General features: G+C 46.4%; 1 protein-coding gene across 31 annotated transcripts in view; it reads left to right on the top strand.

Annotated features, from left to right (window-relative positions):
• The window catches only part of Ank3 (ankyrin 3), a 431,439-nt gene that overhangs the window by 324,474 nt on the left and 88,996 nt on the right, over positions 1-17,969 (top strand). For 28 of the 31 annotated variants that reach the window (XM_075980047.1, XM_075980046.1, XM_075980043.1 and 25 more), the window contains one exon: positions 15,814-15,937. In XM_075980047.1, the coding sequence (XP_075836162.1) occupies positions 15,814-15,937 (124 nt within the window). Of the gene's footprint in view, positions 1-14,230; positions 14,380-15,813; positions 15,938-17,969 lie in introns of those variants that run through there. The other 3 variants (XM_075980050.1, XM_075980049.1, XM_075980048.1) reach the window with 1 other exon arrangement.

Genomic DNA, 17,969 nt, shown 5'->3' with positions numbered 1-17,969 from the left:
TTTTGGTCTCCTTTGAGAAATTAATTATAGGTAAGACATGTTTGTTTAATCCTCAGTTAGAAAGAGAGAGAGAGAGAGAGAGAGAGAGAGAGAGAGAGAGAGAGAGAGAGAGAGAGAGAGAGAGAAAAGCAGGCAGGCAGTCTAGACAGTGCTGTCACTTACTGCCCCAGGAGGACAATGGAGCAGAGATACAGAGAACAAGGACCAAAGCATGAACAGAACCAGACCTAAACAGAAGCCAGAGAAGCCTTTTCTAGAATGGGGAGCCCCAGGGCGTGAGCTCTGCAGAGGGGAAAGGGACAGTCTCCTGCCACCTACAACCCTCCCCGATAGCCACTGCATATGTGTGCACAAATCACTAGTTTTATTCTGTTGCTACCCAAATTCTTACATTTTACAAATGGGCCTGTAATTGACAAAGAAAGATATGAGGAGAGGAAGAGACCAGAGGAAGAGAAAAAAGGAACAAGGGGGGAAAGGCAAAAAGAGATGGGAGAGAGGGAGAAAGAGGAGGAGAGAGGAAGATGGGGGCAGGATAGAAGGAAGGAAAAAAGTTGACGTCAAGATCAAGGTCCAAGGTGTTTTCTGGTTTGGGTGGGGTTGGAGAGGTCAGAGGGGATGGGGTGGGGGTGGAGTGGAGCGGTGAGGGTGTGGGGAGATGGAGCAGTCAGAGAGGGTAGAGAGGGGTGAGGTTGGAGAGGTTAGAGGGGGTGGTGTGGGGGTGAGTGGAGCAGTCAGAGGGGGTGGAGTGGGGTGGGGTGGGGGGAAATAGTCAGAGGGGTGCACTAGTCATGGAGGTGATGTGGGGGAGGGGTGGAGCCCCATAGTAATTCTGGCTCAGTTTGGACTTCAATTGTAAATTCCTGTAATGTGTGTATTTTTATAAATTGGGAAACAACGTGCACATGTTATTTTAGCTTGCAGAATCCTAGTGGGCTGGAGTCTAATGGCCTTTAAAGAACAATAGATGTCACACGATGGGAAATGGAGTCAAGCCATGGAAAACAGAAACCAGACAGCAGTGTGCAGAGGAGCTGATCCAGGTCAGGCAGGCCAGAGCCTTGTGAGGAAGGATGATCTAACCTGAAGTCACTTGCATTTTGAGTGAGCTAGCTGGGCGGTGGAGGTGCACGCCTGTAATTCCAGCCCTCAGCAGGCAGAGGCAGGTCGAGGCCAGCCTGGTCTATAAAGAGAGTTCCAGGACAGCCAAGGTTACACAGAGAAACCCTGTCTTGAAAAAAAAAATTTTTTTTTTTTTTAGTAAGCTATGAAATCTCTGCTGCAATTGAATGCAGACAGAAAATACTGAAAGAAAAAAATAAAAATTAAGTTCATTTGTGGTAGAATTAGTTACCAACAAGAAATGAAATTTAGATACAATAACGCTAATCCCAGTACTTAGGAGGCAGAGGCAGGTGAATCTTTGTGAATTCAAGTTTGTGGCCAGTCTGGTCTACATAGACACACACATTCACACACAGCACACACATACACACTGCCCACATGCACCTGTGGGAAAGGTTATGATATCACAAAGCAATAATATTTTTTTAATTTATTTATTTATTAAAGATTTCTGTCTCTTCCCCGCCACCACCTCCCATATCCCTCCACGCACCAGACTACAACCCTAAGGTCCAAATCAGGAGCAATAATATTTTTTAAAAAAATCTCATGACAATAGAAACAGCCCTCCTTGAGACTGTCTCAGTACAAGGACCGTTCAGGCCAAGGTACATGGTCAAGAACAGGAAGTAGAGACCTATCCAATCCACCAGGAACTCACGCCTGCCCTACTTCTGCATCCATGGTGCCTGTCACTTCTGTCTTCTCCCCTCTATGGCCACGGTCCCAGTGGCATCTCTCTGGAGGGATCCAGCAAGGGTCTCCTGTGCAGCCGTCAATTTGCATTCTTACTTCTTAGACTCGGCTATCTGCCCAGCTTCTAGAGAAGTCCTTACAACTCTGTAGGTGCCTCACTTATTCCATTCCCCCATCTCCCCATGGGTGTATCATTTATTCCACTCCCTCCCCATGCTCCTGTGCTTATAGTGAGCTTTGCCTTCGTTCCTGCTGTGGGATCATTGTAATTTGGTCACTAGCATGCTTGTGCGATACTCCACACAGTACTTAGAATCTCCACAATTAGGTTCTCTGCCCTCCCATTGATGGCAATGTGGATTCTTTCCAGCTTGAAGCTATTGCAAAGGAGGTTTCTGTAAAGGTGTCTCTGTAGGTGTATACCATGGTAGAGTATAGACCTATGGCTACAACTGGGGAGTTGTAGGTTAAACAAGGGCAACAGAAGCCACAAACAAAACAAGACAAAACCAAAAGTAATAGATGACAATATGCTAGTATTGCAGAATTACAGAGTGAGATAATGATGATGATGATGATGATGATGATGATGATGATGATGATGGTGATGAAAAGGCAAGAAAATGCTGAACATGGCAACACACATTTATATACCTGTATATATACTCAGAAGACAGAGGCAGGAGGGACTCTGAGTTCCTGGCCAGCCTGGGCTACATAGCAAAGCCCTGTCTCAAAATAAAAGCCAAAACAACAACAGAAAAAGAAAACAGCGAGGGAAGAGGCTATTTTAAAGCAAACAGTCTCTATGACAAGGGAAAATGGGCTGAGATATGGTGAGGGGCAAGGGTGGGCGTGGATAACAGAGTGGAGAAGTTAATGATCTGTTTCTTCCCCTGGGTGGTTTTATTGTACGGCAGTGGGCTGGTGTGCACTTTGTGTCTTATGAACCCACCTGTAGAGTGCTGTACGTCACGGTAAAAGTAGCCACTGCTTCCTCATAATACAAGCATAGCCCAAAAGATAATGCAGGTACAAACAGATAACACAGACATCCCAGCATTCCCTGTGCTTAGATTCAGTCTCTAACCATGGTCTACAGAGGCCTCTCCCTACTTGCCCTCCATTGCGTTGTTTTTTTCTGAACCCTTCATGGTTCTTATAGCTGGGTTATTATAAGTCATTTGTTTCTGGGGCACAGTAGAGTCATTCTGTAAATGGTTGGTGATAAAGATTTTCAGAGATCAGCTGTCTGGGCCCCATCCTATTTACTTCCCTCACACAAGCAGCCAGAAACTTAGCCCGCTCACCCAGGCGTGGCTGAAAGTATTTATAGAAATAGGCAGGAGGCTAGATTTCACCCACAGTCTGTAATTTTCTACGTGTGATTCATTTTGTTTATTTCTTTCCAACTGGACAGCCTGCTCTACAGGAGTAGACCTGTGCCGGCCACCGTTGCCATCTGAAGTCCCCACCACAGCTGCCCGTGTTTGGGATTAGAGGCATCTCCTGCCTTCACTTCACATAAATTTGTCACAGCCCCTGCCCAGGTTCCAGGCAAGGAACATTTTGATTAAAAGCACACGAAAATCTGGCTGATATCCAAAGCCTTCATACTCAAGCTATAATGTGGCTTTGGTGTGGTCATATAGCTGGAAACCTCTGAGTACATGGGTCATTTAGGTTTTCAGTGCAAGGTTTAGGCTCAAATCTGCACGTAGTAAAATCTCTTTGAGTACCAGTTATTTACGTTGTCATGTTTAATTCTTTCAAAGTACCTTCAGGGTATAATTCTTATTACTATTATTCCCCCAAGTTATATTTAGTCACAATTAGAGCCCGCACGGAAAGTGTTATGACTTCTAATTTATCCTTAGCATCCCACTCAGAAGGTGTATGGTATTTCCACAGCTTTGCACCATTCAGAAAGCTGGCATTTGAATTGAGGTCTCTCAGACTGAGGCTCCTTGCTCAGTGAGGCATCATACAAGAGGAGATCATGGGATTGGTAAGGAAATTCAAGAAATTACTAACAGCCTCTGAAGGACCTTGAAAAGCATGTCAAAGAATGGATTAAATTTGGACAAGCAGAGGTTGTAGGGGAGGTAGAAGGGGAAGAGAAGGCACAGATATTCCGAGTACCCAAATTACTTACAACTGTGCTGAGAGTCTGGCAGACAGAAGTGGCAGCTGGGTGGTTATGCCAGACAGTGGCCTAGATGAGGTCCTCAGGACAGGGCTCAGAAAGAAGGTGGATTCTCCAAAATTCTACACCTACTGCCTTAGAAGAGGAAGAAGGATGTTACGGTGTGGTCAGCGATAGAGGGAAGAATCTAGAAGGAGTGGGTTCCAGTAGAAGTCCTTGGAGAATCTTCCTCTGGAAACACAAATCAGATGAGTCCCCATAACAGGAAGCTCTCTCCACAGCGACCGCACGCACCCACAATTTTGAGGAGCCAGAGGGAGAATGGAGCACAGAGCTGTCATGTAGTAGGGGAGAGCCACACAGGGTGTTCCTCCCTGTCAGATGAGTTAGAATGCGGTGCTCGAACCACCCATGCGCTGGCTCATAGATAGCCCGAAGCTGCACGTGTGTGCACACGCCAGAAAGTCCATTGTTGACCCAACTAAGCTGCAACTTTGGAGACTCTTTCCCTCCTCCGTTTTTCTTCAGTTAATGCCGTCCACCCGAGCATCCTGACCTAAAGGCATGTGCAATAGCAGGGCCCACGCCGCCCACCCTTAGCCACTCCCGCTGTTAGCATCCTTACTGCAGAGACCTTGGACGGTGAACATCAGGAACCGCGTGAATGAATGGGCCAGGAGGGGAGGGCAGAGGGGTGAGTGTCTGAGAGCGGGTGAGAGATCCCAGACAGTGATGCCGCTAATAGAGGGACCACTCCGATTTCCCTGGGCCGGGCTTAGGTTAGAATGAGAAGAGGTCCCACATGGTGTGGCCTTCTATGTATACACCTTCAGGGAATATGCTAGAAACAAATCCACAGATGAGTGCTTTTCACCTGGTTTAGAGGTGACAGTTTAGGGACAAGAAGAGATCACAATTAGTCATACAGTGGGTACTTTGTGGGCAGTACGCCCGGAACTCCCTTCCTAAGTGAAGAGTTCCGATGCTTTCCACATGGTCCTTATGCATCTAGATAATGAAGAGCTGAGAGGAAAGATGGCTGGAGCAGGTTTGATGCAGAAGGAATGGCTAAGAAAGAATACACAAACAGGACAGGAACACTTAAGGAGGATCTGCGTTTGATGCCCACAAGTCATATTAAAAAAAAAACTGGACATCATGGTGTTATTCTGGAAATCACACTATATAGTCAGGGACTAGGTAGATCCTTAGGGCTTGCTGGCCAGCCGATCTAGCCGAATCAGTAAGTTTGGAACCAATGAGAGACCTTCATCCAAAAAGGAACCAAAAAGTGGACGGCCTCTGTGGAATGATATTGACGCCTGTCGCCTGGGTTACATAATGCACATCTTTACACATACAGGCATTTGTACTCTTGAGGATATACCCACGCACGGGCCGAACTAGTTGGCATGATGCCGCTACATGAAGCTTAGCAACCAGCAGCCAGCCTTCCAGTCCTGACTTGGCCGAGTGAGTTTGTAGCTGGCAGCTAGTTCACTGTCCGGTCATCTTTACGAGTGGCATAGGTTTGACGTAGTGGGAATAGGGGAGTGACCTTACACTCTCTTCTGTCTGTATGCCATCTTCAGCTTAGGCATTTATGCTCCCAAGTCAGCGTGACATCTAGTCCTAACGGAGGTAACCAAGGGAAATTACTACATCCAGGTTCAGCCACTGAAGCCATGAGAAAATGACAGCATCTGACTCAACTTTCTCTTTCAACCTCTCTGTAGGAGAGACACTGAACCCTTTCTTCCCTTCTGGGATGGGTTTGTTTATTAACCCCAGCAAGATCACGGGGACATTCTCACGGCTCCACCTGGACAGCTTCCAGCGCTGAGTCATGTGTGCTGACTTTAGACACTCCATAGCCTGGCTTTGGGAGCAGTGAACTGCTGTGTGGGTTTTTTAAAAAGAAACACATCCCAGCCACAAGAAAGAGAAATCTTACAAGCAAAGAATTGGGTTGACCTTGTGTGCTTTAAAAAAGAAAATTGGTCACCTGAACAGAATCATTTGTTCCGTGAGGTAATGGCAATTTATTGTTTCAGAGGGGTGTGAACTTGGCCAGCCAGACCCCATTCTTCCTCTTTGGCCTCCTGCAAAGCCAGAATCTTAAGGCAAGGTCTATGGAGAAGGAAAGTGCAATGGGTGGTTTCCCTCCCAGGGCCCATGCATCCCTGATGCTGGCACAGTTCCTCAGGCTTCTTAAATCACCTGTTAAGCCCACTACTCATTCCGCCGGTAATTGTCCCGTTTAAAGATAGACAGTGAAAAGGTACCGTATTCCACTGCCTGCTTAGTTTATGCTTTCATGGCCAATGATGGAGGTCATATGTGCAAGGAGAGTCCCTACCTTTTGCTCATCTGGAGAAACAGCGAGAAGCAGAGACACTCGGGCTCCCCACCTTCAGCTTCTAACTGTGCCTCTGACCTTTGCCACAGGGCCCTCAAATAGTGTGCTTGATGGTATTGCCTTCCCGAAGGGCCTGGAACACAGAGACACCACATGAAGCAGGAAGTACAAACTCCACCCACCTCCCTTCCCCTCATATCCTCTCTCTAATCTCCGAATACAGTAACCTCGCTTGTGTGGACATGGGTTCTAGCTTCAAACTGAAGAACAAAAGGAAAGATGGATCTGGAGTCTAAGTAACTTCTCATTCGCTGTCACATAGCTGCAATAGAATTGGATGGATCCGGGCCCTATCTTCCCTTCCTGTGCTGTGTGTGTGTGTGTGTGTGTGTGTGTGTGTGTGTGTGTGTGTGTGTGTATGTTGGGTTTGTTTGTGTGTATTTTGTTTTGCAACAAGATCTTACTATGTCTATTGGGTTGATCTGGAACTAGCTCTTGTAGACCAGGCTGATGTTGGACTCACAGAGATCTGCCTACCTCTGCCTTTGAGTGCTGGGGTTAAAGATAGGCACTACCACACTAGGCTCCCTTCCTACTTTTACTTTCTTTATCATTAAGGATGAAAGGAACAGAGGATAAAGGGAAGCATCACATGAGCATCTATAGTCCGTTATCATCGTGGTGGGAAGCAAGGCAGCGTGCAGGCAGACGTGTGCTAGAGGAGGAGCTGAGAATTCTCACATCATGACTTACAGGCAACAGGAAATGGTCTAAAACACTGGGCATGGCCTGAACAAACATGAGACCTCAAAACCCACCTCTCCAGTGAAGTACTGCCTCCAACAAAGCCACACCTCCCAATAGTACCACTCCCTTTGGGCGCCATTTTCTTTCAAACTACCATAAGATCTGAATTCAGTTCCCACCACTCACAGCCTATGGCTCACATCCACCTGATTTGCCCACTCCCGGGGATCCAGCGTCCTTCTTTAGATTCTGAAGATATCCTTACACGCACATAGAGTGGCATACACACATAAATAAAAACAAGTCTTTTATTAAGAACCGGTGGGATGTGCAGTACACATGATATAAAGTGTATTCAGGCTATTGGGGGACAACTCCAAACAGCTGCGGTGCGGTATTTGTACCCTGATCTGCGTCTTGGTCCTCTTCCCTGGAGACTGACTACTGGAGACAATAGTTGGCTCTGCCACCTGAATATTCCGTGTAGTTCACAGACCAGTACCATCACAGCCTGCCAGGAGAGCCTGCTGCCTGTGTGGAAACCTGATGCCTAAACAGTAAGAAGCACTCTCTGTTAAGGAAAAACTGTTTCCCAAGTTAGTGCATCTGTGATTCTAGGATCCCCACCTAGGAAAGAGACCTAACTGGACAAAGCCACAGGCTGGGCAAATGGCTGAAATGGTACAATTTATAGAAAAAAAAGGCAAATGGTAAAGTTCCTTAAACTTAAGGGTTCACAACTGAGTTCTGGGCCCGCAGGTACCATAGTCATCTGGGAGTTTGTTGCTGGTGCAGACTTTCAAATCTCCCCCTATGCATTCTACGCGTTGAAGGCACAGCTTTCAAAGTGACATGTGGATGTGAGTCTCTGTCTTCCTGTGTTCTTTCTCTGTGTGTCCCATTTCTTACAAAAGCCAGTGGGGAGGAGGAGCTTCCTCCCCATGTTTGACGGGTGTCCACTGGTACACATGACAGTCTACCCTGAAGCCTACCTGGCTGGCTTGGGCATGTCCTGTATGTGTTTGCGGTGGATGGAACACACAGCCTATATGACTGACCTGCATTCCCTGTGTCCTGTTTCATTCTGTTGACTTTATTCATTTTTTTTGACTAGGTGATAAATGCTCATGGTTCAAAATTCCCAATGTACAGACGTTTTTGGTGAAAAGTAAGTCTCCCACCCCCCTCTTGACTCTGGTGCTGTAGTCTCTTCTTCTGAGGTTATAACTGATCTGCCAATCATTCCAGACATTTATTGAGCACCCACGCTATGCTGGGCAGCTGGGAACCAGAGAGGTAGCCCAGCAGACACCCTCTGCCTTCAGAGAGCTTTGCTCATCTCCACTGTCAGCAGTACTTGCTCGGTGGACTTTGAGTTTCCACAGCACGCTGGCAGCATCAGCACCAGGTCTCCACAGCCTGGTCTCCAGCCTTTGAAAGCCCATCTTTCTCAATTCCTCGGGGGTCTCAGATCTCTTACTCCATTGTTGCAAACTGCTCCTGAAGTAGCGACAGGAGGCGGAGAGAATTAAATGAGATAATACTCAAAGCACCAAACACAAAGCCCAGAACACAGCAGATGCTCAATAAATAGGGGTGTTGATTCTCGTGATCCAATCTTGCGCTCCTGGCCTGAGGTGAAGACTGATAACGGTGGAAAGGTTCACTCTTCCACAGTTCTCATCGTCTCTCCTGTCTTTCCTGAGAAAGGTATTTTAAAGCCTTTCAGTCAACTGAAGCTGTCTAAGGTTGCCGGGAAGTAAGTGTCTGTTGTAGAGCAGTTAACTCCTGGTTAATCACTGGGCTGTGGAAATTACACCTCTCTTGATTCCTCTTCTGGCTGCTTTCAATCTCACGTCATTTGGAGCCTTGGGGGCTATTATTTACTCCGAGGGGTTTTGTGCTATTTCACTTTTTAATGTTACAAAGCGCATCCTCTTGTGTGTGCGTGTGGGGGACACATTCTGCATTTCCCAAGACAAGAAGTAAGCTCTTCCAAGCAAAATATCTTACTATCATTTGGTTGAGCTATTTTGAGGGAGTTTCTCCAGGTCTTAGGCTCTGAGCAGATAGAAAAAGAACTCTGAGTCCCTAGAAAAGCAACAAATGGGTTTTGTGGTGGTGAGCTCAAGGCGGAAAAGATAACAAGAAAGTAACGTAGAGAGAGGCTGGGGAAGAAAGGAGAGGGCTGGAAGAAGAGGGAAAGCAAAGAGGGAAGACGGGATGCCAGGGGAAGGAGAGGAAAGAAAACAGAGGAGAGGAGGGAAGGGGAAGAAAGGAGAGATCAAGTCTAGGTCAAGAAAATTCATTCCCACATCAAGCCCAAAACTGTTTCTTTCCACAGTGTAGAAAGGGTCACGGGAGGCACCATGAAGACAGGAAAGAGGTTAGGCTGAGCGTGGACCACTGACTGGAGCCCCAGGGAGATAAAGATGCAGCTGTTTGTCCCTCCACAGCCCCAGAAATCTTATAACACATTTGTTTCCTTTCTTTCCTTGTTTCCAAAGCTAGTCTATCTGGTTTTCCAGGTAGACAGAGTCTACAACTCTACCTGTGGCCCTCTGTAGTGTGAGGATTCTACTTTCCATTCAGACACAGTGTGGGGGGTGGGGGGCGGGGCTGGCTGGGAATCCAGTGAAATGCCCCCAGTGGCATTTTTATTACTTGGTGTGGCTCCTTGAGGGATTAAGGTTCTTTTAAGGTCTGGATTGTCTTGAAAACTTTCCCTGGGTTCTGGTAGACTACCGACAGAAACGGATTAACAGTAAGAACAATGGCGCCCGAAAATCAAAGTTGGGAAAGGCATAAAGCAAGTAGTACGTGATGGAAGCCCAACTAATGGAACTGGCCACACCGCTTGCTTGAGATCTTTGTCCGTTCTCATCCTGTGAACACTGCTGAGATACAGAGCTAAAGAGCTGGCCAGGGACACATTGGGCAAGCAGCATGTGACCTCTGGACTTTGTTTCTTGTTTCCATTTCGGTCAGCTATTACAGAGTAAACCACCTCTCTTTACACCCGGTGTCTTAAAGCATGATCTCAATCATCCTGTGGGCTTGCCAGCTTTCAGGAGATGGCATCAGAAAGCAGTCCTGAAGCAGGAGTCACATGACCAGGTGTGCAAGGCTGGATCAGTCAATGTCTGGTTCTTCAGCTAGGCTATCTAAATGGCAATTGCTGCCTCCTGCCCTTTCTCTCTCCTGTCTCTCTCTTCCCTTCCTTGTCTTTACTCCCCCCACCACACACACACTCCTTCTCTGCCTCTCTCTTTTTCTCTCTTCCTTTCTCTGCCCCTCTCCTCTCCTTCTCTTCCTTCCCACCACCTCTGCCTCACTTCACATAAACCTCAAGCTTCTTTATACAATATTGGCTTAGTGTTAATCCCATTTCTTATATAATACTGGCTAGGGACAGACAAGCATTTCCAAGAGGCTCACTGAGAACCTGCAGGTTTTTTTGTTTGTTTATTTATTTGTTTGTTTGTTTTTAATCTAAAACCTGGAGATCCTGGACAATCACGTTCCCTGGAACTTGCTTTTCAAAACTCTGACCAATCAGATTCAAGTAAGGGCCCTGTACATGGGCTTAGGCAGGGGACAGTAGAGTTCATTGGAGGTGGGGTTGGGAGGGCAACTGGAGAGACGAACGGCCTCCTTGCCAAAACATAGTCAAGACTCTTTATATCGCGACTACCCAGTTATCAATCCTCCTATACTCCGCTATTAAGCTATCCATCAAGTGTGGACCCATGCACTTTGTACTTCTTAGGAAGTGGAATTTTAGGGCCCTTGGTGTTTTATACATATTTACAACAGTACTTCAGCGTCAAGATCTTTAGTTTTTATAACATAAATATTGACGACGGTATATAAATATTAAACTAAGACTATCACCTCTGCTAGCTTAGAAATACTTGAACCTGTTGCTAAGCAGCTGCTGCTAGGCAATTTTGTGCTATCAAAAGGGGATTAGGATCGGTCACACCGTTTAACACAGTCCATCCTAACCTCAGAATAACAGTGCTTTGTGCTAGATGATAATTACAGAGTGTTTTGCATGGGAAGGTGGGAGGATCCGTTTTGTTGTTGCCGTTTAATCATTTATTCCGTGTGATGCCCATGGAACGCCTGTGCTGAGCCCGTTGATTTTGCCTTGACCAGTGTAGACGGTAGCAATTTAAATGATGAGTCTGTACATTCATAGGCACAGATAGCTGGGCCCAGGGGGAGAACCTGTTACCCACTCAAGGTCCTAGGGTTCAGTGCTCCTTTGGTCCAAACTTTTAATTCACTTTCCAGGACATTGTAACAAAGTTCTAAGTAGAGTCATCATTTGTGAAGGTCCAAACCATGACTCAAGAGCCGTGGAATGACAAGGTAACTGCTTTCTGGTCATAAACGCTAGAGCTCAAATCTGCACCCAGAACACCTCCTCTACAGACCACATTAGAAGAAAATAGCTTTACTTCAATTAGTAAGTTCTGCATTTCGTAAGGAATGCTTGTACTGTGCTAAATTGTGAGGACATGTTTGCCGTCATGCAGGTCATCGTTTTTGTTTGTTAGCTTGCTTTTGTTTTTCTAGATAGGGTTTCTCTGTGTAGCCCTGGCTGTCCTGGAGCTAGCTCTGTAGACCAGGCTGGCCTCTGTCTCCTGAGTGCTGGGATTAAAGGTATGTGCCACCACTGCCCAGAAGGTCATGACGTTTTGATTCCTCTTTGATCAGTATCCACAGTTCCCACCCTCACCCTACCCTGGGATTTTTTTTTTTTTTTTTTGTGATTTAATAGCAACCCATCCTGGAAAAAATCTAAAGACCTGTGTCTACAGACTATGCTTGCCCTTCATCAACCTTAATCCCAGGAAAGGGTCAAATCACTGGAGCATGCAGATTTGAAAAAATAAAAACACAACCAGTCTCTTCGCTCAGTATCAGTCATCAGTTCCAAAACTATCTAGAGGGCCCCTCAAATATGCAATCCATCCAAGAGACCCCACAAGGCCCTGTGAGAGGCTAGGCATAGGCCCAGGAAACCCTGGGGAGGAATGCCCTGCCCTTCTCAGATGTAAGTAGAAAGGGAGGGAGGGAGACACCAGTCACGTGGGGAAGAGCAGATACCCTGGAAAGATTCAAAGTCTCAGAGTTTAGGGATCTGCAGAGATTGAAGGAACTCCCTGATGGGTGGGCAGGGCTGTGTAGAAGGGCACTGTGTGCTGCGTGGGGTGGGGGGGGAGTGGGTGGAGAGGGGGATGGCGATCCATATCCCAGGTCTTGAGGGAAGCAAGCTTGAGTTGAAAGCTAAACTGGCCAGCTTGTAGTTTTTAGATATGAAAAAACAAACAAACAAACAAAACACCAGGCTAGCACTCAGACATTTCTCTCCCTGAAGCCCGGCCTCCCCTCCCATTTTCAGTGTGTGAACCCTATAAATGGCTTCCCTCTTGCTCCTGTAGGTATGTATCCTGTTGGTTGCAGCCAGGCTGAGCAGATTGGAACAGATCATCTTAACATTGATAAATCATATTCATTCACTCATTCATGATCCTGAGACAGCAATGTTCCTCACTCCCCTCACCTCTACAGATTCAAGTCTCTGTATTTATTAGGTGGATGGGGGAGGGCTCATGAGGCTTCACCCCTAACCGAAAAACTATTGGCAGAAGGTAGCAGCTGGTGGAGGGAGGGGCACTTTTCTCTGGGGGTGTGGTCACATGTAGGTTGCTCTTGCCCCACTGGAAGGTTGCATACACTTGTAGTTATGGGCAGTGTTGATTGGATTCTGTGGGTTTAAAAAAAAAAAGGAGGATACAATGTTGTGAGAGGGACAGGGAGGTATTGGAATAGGGAAATGGGTAGGTAGGTATGATTATATTGCTTTGTACACGCATAAAAACTGCTAAAAAAATAAATACAAAAAAACTTACATAAGTAAATAGAGAAGCTTGGCACAGCTGACTTAGGTTTCAAAGGCCTTTGCTAACTTCCTATCCTAACCACCCAGCTATTCTCTTGTGTGTGTTAGAGGGTGCAATTGAAATGGCCTCTCAGGCACACCCCAGTGGAACCTGCAGAGGTCTAGCCAGCTCTCTTTTCACCCACTGCCCCCATAAACAGGATGCTTCCCCTAGGAGAGAGGTCTGCATTTCAGAGGAGAGCCATCTTCAGAGGCTTCAGGTGTCAGGGTCACCTCCTGGGCCTGGTCTTCTCTTCCTGGTTGCCTAGACTTCTCTAGCCACTATCATCACCCGGTCACCCCGCTCTCCTGTGATCTCCCCGCCCCCGCCAGGAGTGAGAACCAGTAAACAGAGACCCTCTGAGCATATTCAAGAATTGCAAGAACCTTGCCCAGACTTCCATACAATGGTAGTTGCTTCCCCGGGCTGCCTTTTTGCCCCGCAGCCCCTCTTCTTTCCCATTCTTTCTCGAGGTACTCCCCTGTTACTCTGTGTCTGTGTGTTTGATCTGTGGCGTCCCCGGGAACTCTGGTGCCACAGCTGCTTCCCTGGCCTCACAGTTTCCCAATCTCCACCCAGAGGGCAGGCCCTCCCTTCTTTCCTGCCCTCCGTCCACCTGACAGGGACCATAAATAACAGAGGCTCCCGTGTTCCCAGCTGAGAACAAAGTTGAAAGTTTGCCTGCAGCTCCCAGCCACTCCTGCTTCGGCCCATTCTTTGTTTTCTTACAGTGTTTGTTTTTCCTCTACCTGGCTTGGCCGTTTCTTCATTCATATTTGAGGAGAGCCCGTCTACCGGGCTTCCAATTATACCCAGTGCTCTGGGCTCACTCAACCTCTTGCAAGGGTCTCAGCCGCTCGGGCCGGCACTGGTATCAAGTTACTGAAAGTCTACACCCAGGCAGTCCTCATATTTACATACAAATAACTCCTGGGCTTGTGTTTATGTCACTATTGGGTCCTGCAAGAGGCTTGCCAGAGCGGTCTTAATCCAATCAGGAGGCACTTTGAAAGGATGTCTGCGGAGTGATCAGAGGGATGTTCGTCGCTATTAAGTGTTGCCACATGAAATTTTTTGAATGTTTCTGTCTGAAATTTTTTTGAAAAAAATCTTCGGAGTCTAAAACGTGAGGAACAATGTACAGTTGCCCAATTGCCTGCGAGCAGACGGAGAGGCTGAGGGAAGCTCCGCGGCCCCGGTGAAGACAGATCTGCCCGGGGAAGGGTTTGTTCAGGCTGGTGTGGATTGGGGCTGGTGTGGACGGCTCTCTCTAAACCTCTGCTTAAGGAATTCCTGGAAGCCTCCAGGAAGTACTCCTCAACCCAGCGTGGTGGAAATGGCTTTGCCACACAGTAAGAACGCTCTTTCTTTCATTCCTGCTTGGCGGTGTGCTGGTTTGGTTTCTGACGGAGAGATGTTGCAAATATCCCCCCTGTGAATTCTCACTTACAGGAGTGTGGTCTTGAGTAGCAGCAGAAAGACAATCTTTTAGTCTTCACATTTGGGGGGAAAAATACCCAGTAGTCGCCAGTGTGTTTCAAGATCGGATTGGCTGCTTAAAAGTTAAGTTCCCGTGGTTGAAATGAATGGAGATTGTAAACTGTGTTGAATGGAGGAACCGGGCCGTCCAATCGCTTACCTCTGGGAAAACTTAGCATATACACTTTTGGGATCTCTTTGCGCCAGCCAGCTTGTATCTCAGAAAGGAATCAAAGTAATTTTAAGAAGAGACAGGGTTTGCCCTTGTAGAGAGAACTTTCCGCAGCCTGGGCTATACTTTGGGAGGGATGGGAAACTTCCCAGAGGGCAGAAGACGATTGAAAAACCTGCCCCGTTGCTCTTGGAATGTGGTTTTCCGCGTGAGCTCACTAGGCACACAGAGCCCAGAGCTCGTAAGAGCGGTTTGCTTGCATTAACTCTTTGTGGGGCTAGTCAGGGCGCACTTCTATGGTCCCCCTTTCCGGCTGCAGGAGCGGACACCTCACCTCTGTAGAAGGCAGAGTTGCTTTGTGGGAACAGCCGGGCTGGTTCGTGAATCTGATAGGTTTAGAAAGAACTCAAAACTAATGTGCTTTGAGGTCTCCCAGGAAATCAATTACTGCTCCTACCATGAACTTACAGAACTTAGAGACGATATGCCCTAAACCGAAATCCTAGAGAGGAAGCTGGTTTCAACAATTACAAAAGCACCTCTTTCCCGGGCAGGTGAAAAGCACTTGCCAAGCCTGGCTGAGTTTGATCGCCAGAATCCACATAGTGGAAGGAAAGCGCTGGCTCCCACAGGTGGTCCTCTGAACTCCACAGTTGCACCGTGGCATGCTTAGCCGCCGACACATACAAGCAAAAGCGTGACTCAATAAAGCCATTTCCTTCTCTCGTTTTTAAGGACAGTGTTAGAGACACAGGCCTTATTTTGTAAACTGTGTTCATTCAAACAAGTTGCTCTCATCATGGGTGGCATGAGGAAAAGTCCCCCGAGAGATAAGCTTCTTCTCTGTAATTAACTGAACCTAGGGGGTAGGGGTGCGGCAGGGAGGGGTCAGGGGTCATGCTTACCACTGATCATTTAACCCTAGCTGGGTTCACTACTTCAGTTGGCCCCTACAATTGTGAATTAACCTCTTCCTTTACTGTTTCTTCCTGGATGGCATTAAAAAAAAAAACCAAATAAACAAAACTACAGGGTGCCAGGGAAAGCGATGAGATCATGAGCGGCCGCCAGTCTCCATAATTGCTCCAGAGTCAAGAGGGAGGGCTTCTGACCGTGACTTGCTCTCCATCCGCAGGTGAAGATGCCATCACAGGGGACACTGACAAGTATCTTGGGCCACAAGACCTTAAGGAACTGGGCGATGACTCCCTGCCAGCGGAGGGTTACGTGGGCTTCAGTCTCGGAGCCCGGTCTGCCAGGTACTTGATTATCCCACCCCCACCCCCGCCCCAAAGTTTACTCGCAACAACCACGATCTATCATGAGCCAGCACCATGTCATCTTCCTCATGACTCCAGAACATGCTCTTTGGATGCCATGTGAATTTCGTGGACCGTGCTCAGTGCAAACGTCTATGCTCTGCTATTTTCCTTGTCGCTGGCTGTGCGTAGTCTCGTGTGACAGAACACATCGGTCGTTTGTTCCTTCCCCCCTCTGCCCCCCTCTGCAGCGGACTCCCAGCATGCTACCAGCTGAGCTCCCTGACAGATGGGAAAGCCAGTCAAGGTGGCATGTTTCCAAAGTAGTTCCCTCCATAGTGGAAGAGCTTTCTAGTTACGGATAAGAAAATTGTATATGGATTATTCGATATACTTTGCTAGTGAAAAATTAATTTGTGGTTGATCGGCAGCACCCTTGATGATAAAAACAAAAAAACAAAAAAAACTTAAAACTGCCTGCATGCGTAGACAGTTGAGGTTTTGCCGTTACTGTGTTGGTCAAGGGCCTGTTCGGAGTGTAACAGTGACTTATCAAGAGTCCCAGACAGCAATGGGGCTAATTCAGCCCTTACAGCTGAAGCAGGGAAGCCTTGACTCCCGAGTCACTCACTGTGTGAAGGAAAAAGGACCTTGTCCAAAAGGCTGGGAATTCTTTCCCCCTGGTGTGGCTCAGCTGCAATGTTTGCTGACTGTCAAAGTTATTTTAAAGCTAATAATTAAACTTTCTAAGCGAGAGCCCCGAGGACATTTTCCTATAGTTTAGGAATCCGCTGTAAAAAGTTTCATTGTCTAATGGTAAATGGCACTGCCCACAGAGTAAACCTTGGGGTTTGTTCCCAGTGCGGTTGGTGAGAACATTTTAGATGCTGCGTTGCCTTTTCTTCCAGTTTGCCTTTTAAAAATAGAACCTCAGATAACTTAGTAGATCTTTTTTCTTTATAAACGGGCCCTAAAAAGACGTGCAAACCTGATAGGAGCAGGTGTCAGCAGCAAAGAGAGAGAGAAAGAGAGACTTTTAAAATGTGCACTGTTTCAATCACATAGTCTAAGAAATAGAAATGTCTGGATCCTTCAAGGGTCTTGACTTTGGTCTTTTGTGTAGAGTTGGGTACCACTTAGACTTCTATAGTGAGCTGCTTTTGCCCCCCTCCTCACACTTTTATGAATATATCCTTTGTAGAAAATTCTAACCACTCACTTCCAGTGAGCTATGAAATCTAAATATCACCTGTTGTCATTTTTTTTTCTTAAGATAATTTTAAGGATTTTTTGTCTCTGATTTTGACTCTGCCGTTATCTGTTGCTGTTATGTGTAAGTCATCTTTTTCATATTGGCGACTCATGTTATGCTCAGAGGCAAATATTTCTTAAGGCATATTTTTATAGTTTTATTTTTAAAGAATTAATATTTTAATGTTCTTACAGCATATCATTAGAGCATTATCAAGTCGGTTATTCTGAGTGTAACATTTAGAGGGACATTCAGTGTATGATTCATTCAACCATAACATTTGTTTTTTTCTTTTTTTTTTCCCTGTCTGATTTTTTTCTTTTACATTCTGTTTCTTCTGGTTTTACTTTTTTTTTTTTTTCTAAAAATACTTTAAAATAGTCCCAAGATCAGGTAAGAAGATGTGGCGCTTTTGTGGTGTTTCTCTGCCTGTCCCTGACCCATGTTCCCATTTTTATTTACTTCGGCATTTGTGCTGTGCTGTGCTGGCCTGCAATGTGCTTTTTAAAAAAAAAAAAAAAACAATTTTTTTTTTCATTTTCCTGCTCAGCTTTAGGAAATCAGTTATGATTGGGAAAGGAAAAAAAAAAGAAAACCAATCTACGAAAAGGAATCTTATATAATATGATTGGATTCTAAAGGAATTCCTCTCTCAATACATTTAGTAGAGTGCATGACAAAACTGGAAAGGTTTTGTTAGGTCTGAAGAAAAATAGTGTGGTTTGTTTGCTGGTGGCTGTTTGTTTGAGCTGTCCTAGACACCCCAGTAACATTTTAGCC

This window comes from Microtus pennsylvanicus, chromosome 7 (assembly GCF_037038515.1).
Source record: "Microtus pennsylvanicus isolate mMicPen1 chromosome 7, mMicPen1.hap1, whole genome shotgun sequence".
Classification (NCBI taxonomy): domain Eukaryota; kingdom Metazoa; phylum Chordata; class Mammalia; order Rodentia; family Cricetidae; genus Microtus; species Microtus pennsylvanicus.
Note: the sequence above shows the minus strand (reverse complement) of the source record. Positions and strands in the feature narration are given on the sequence as shown.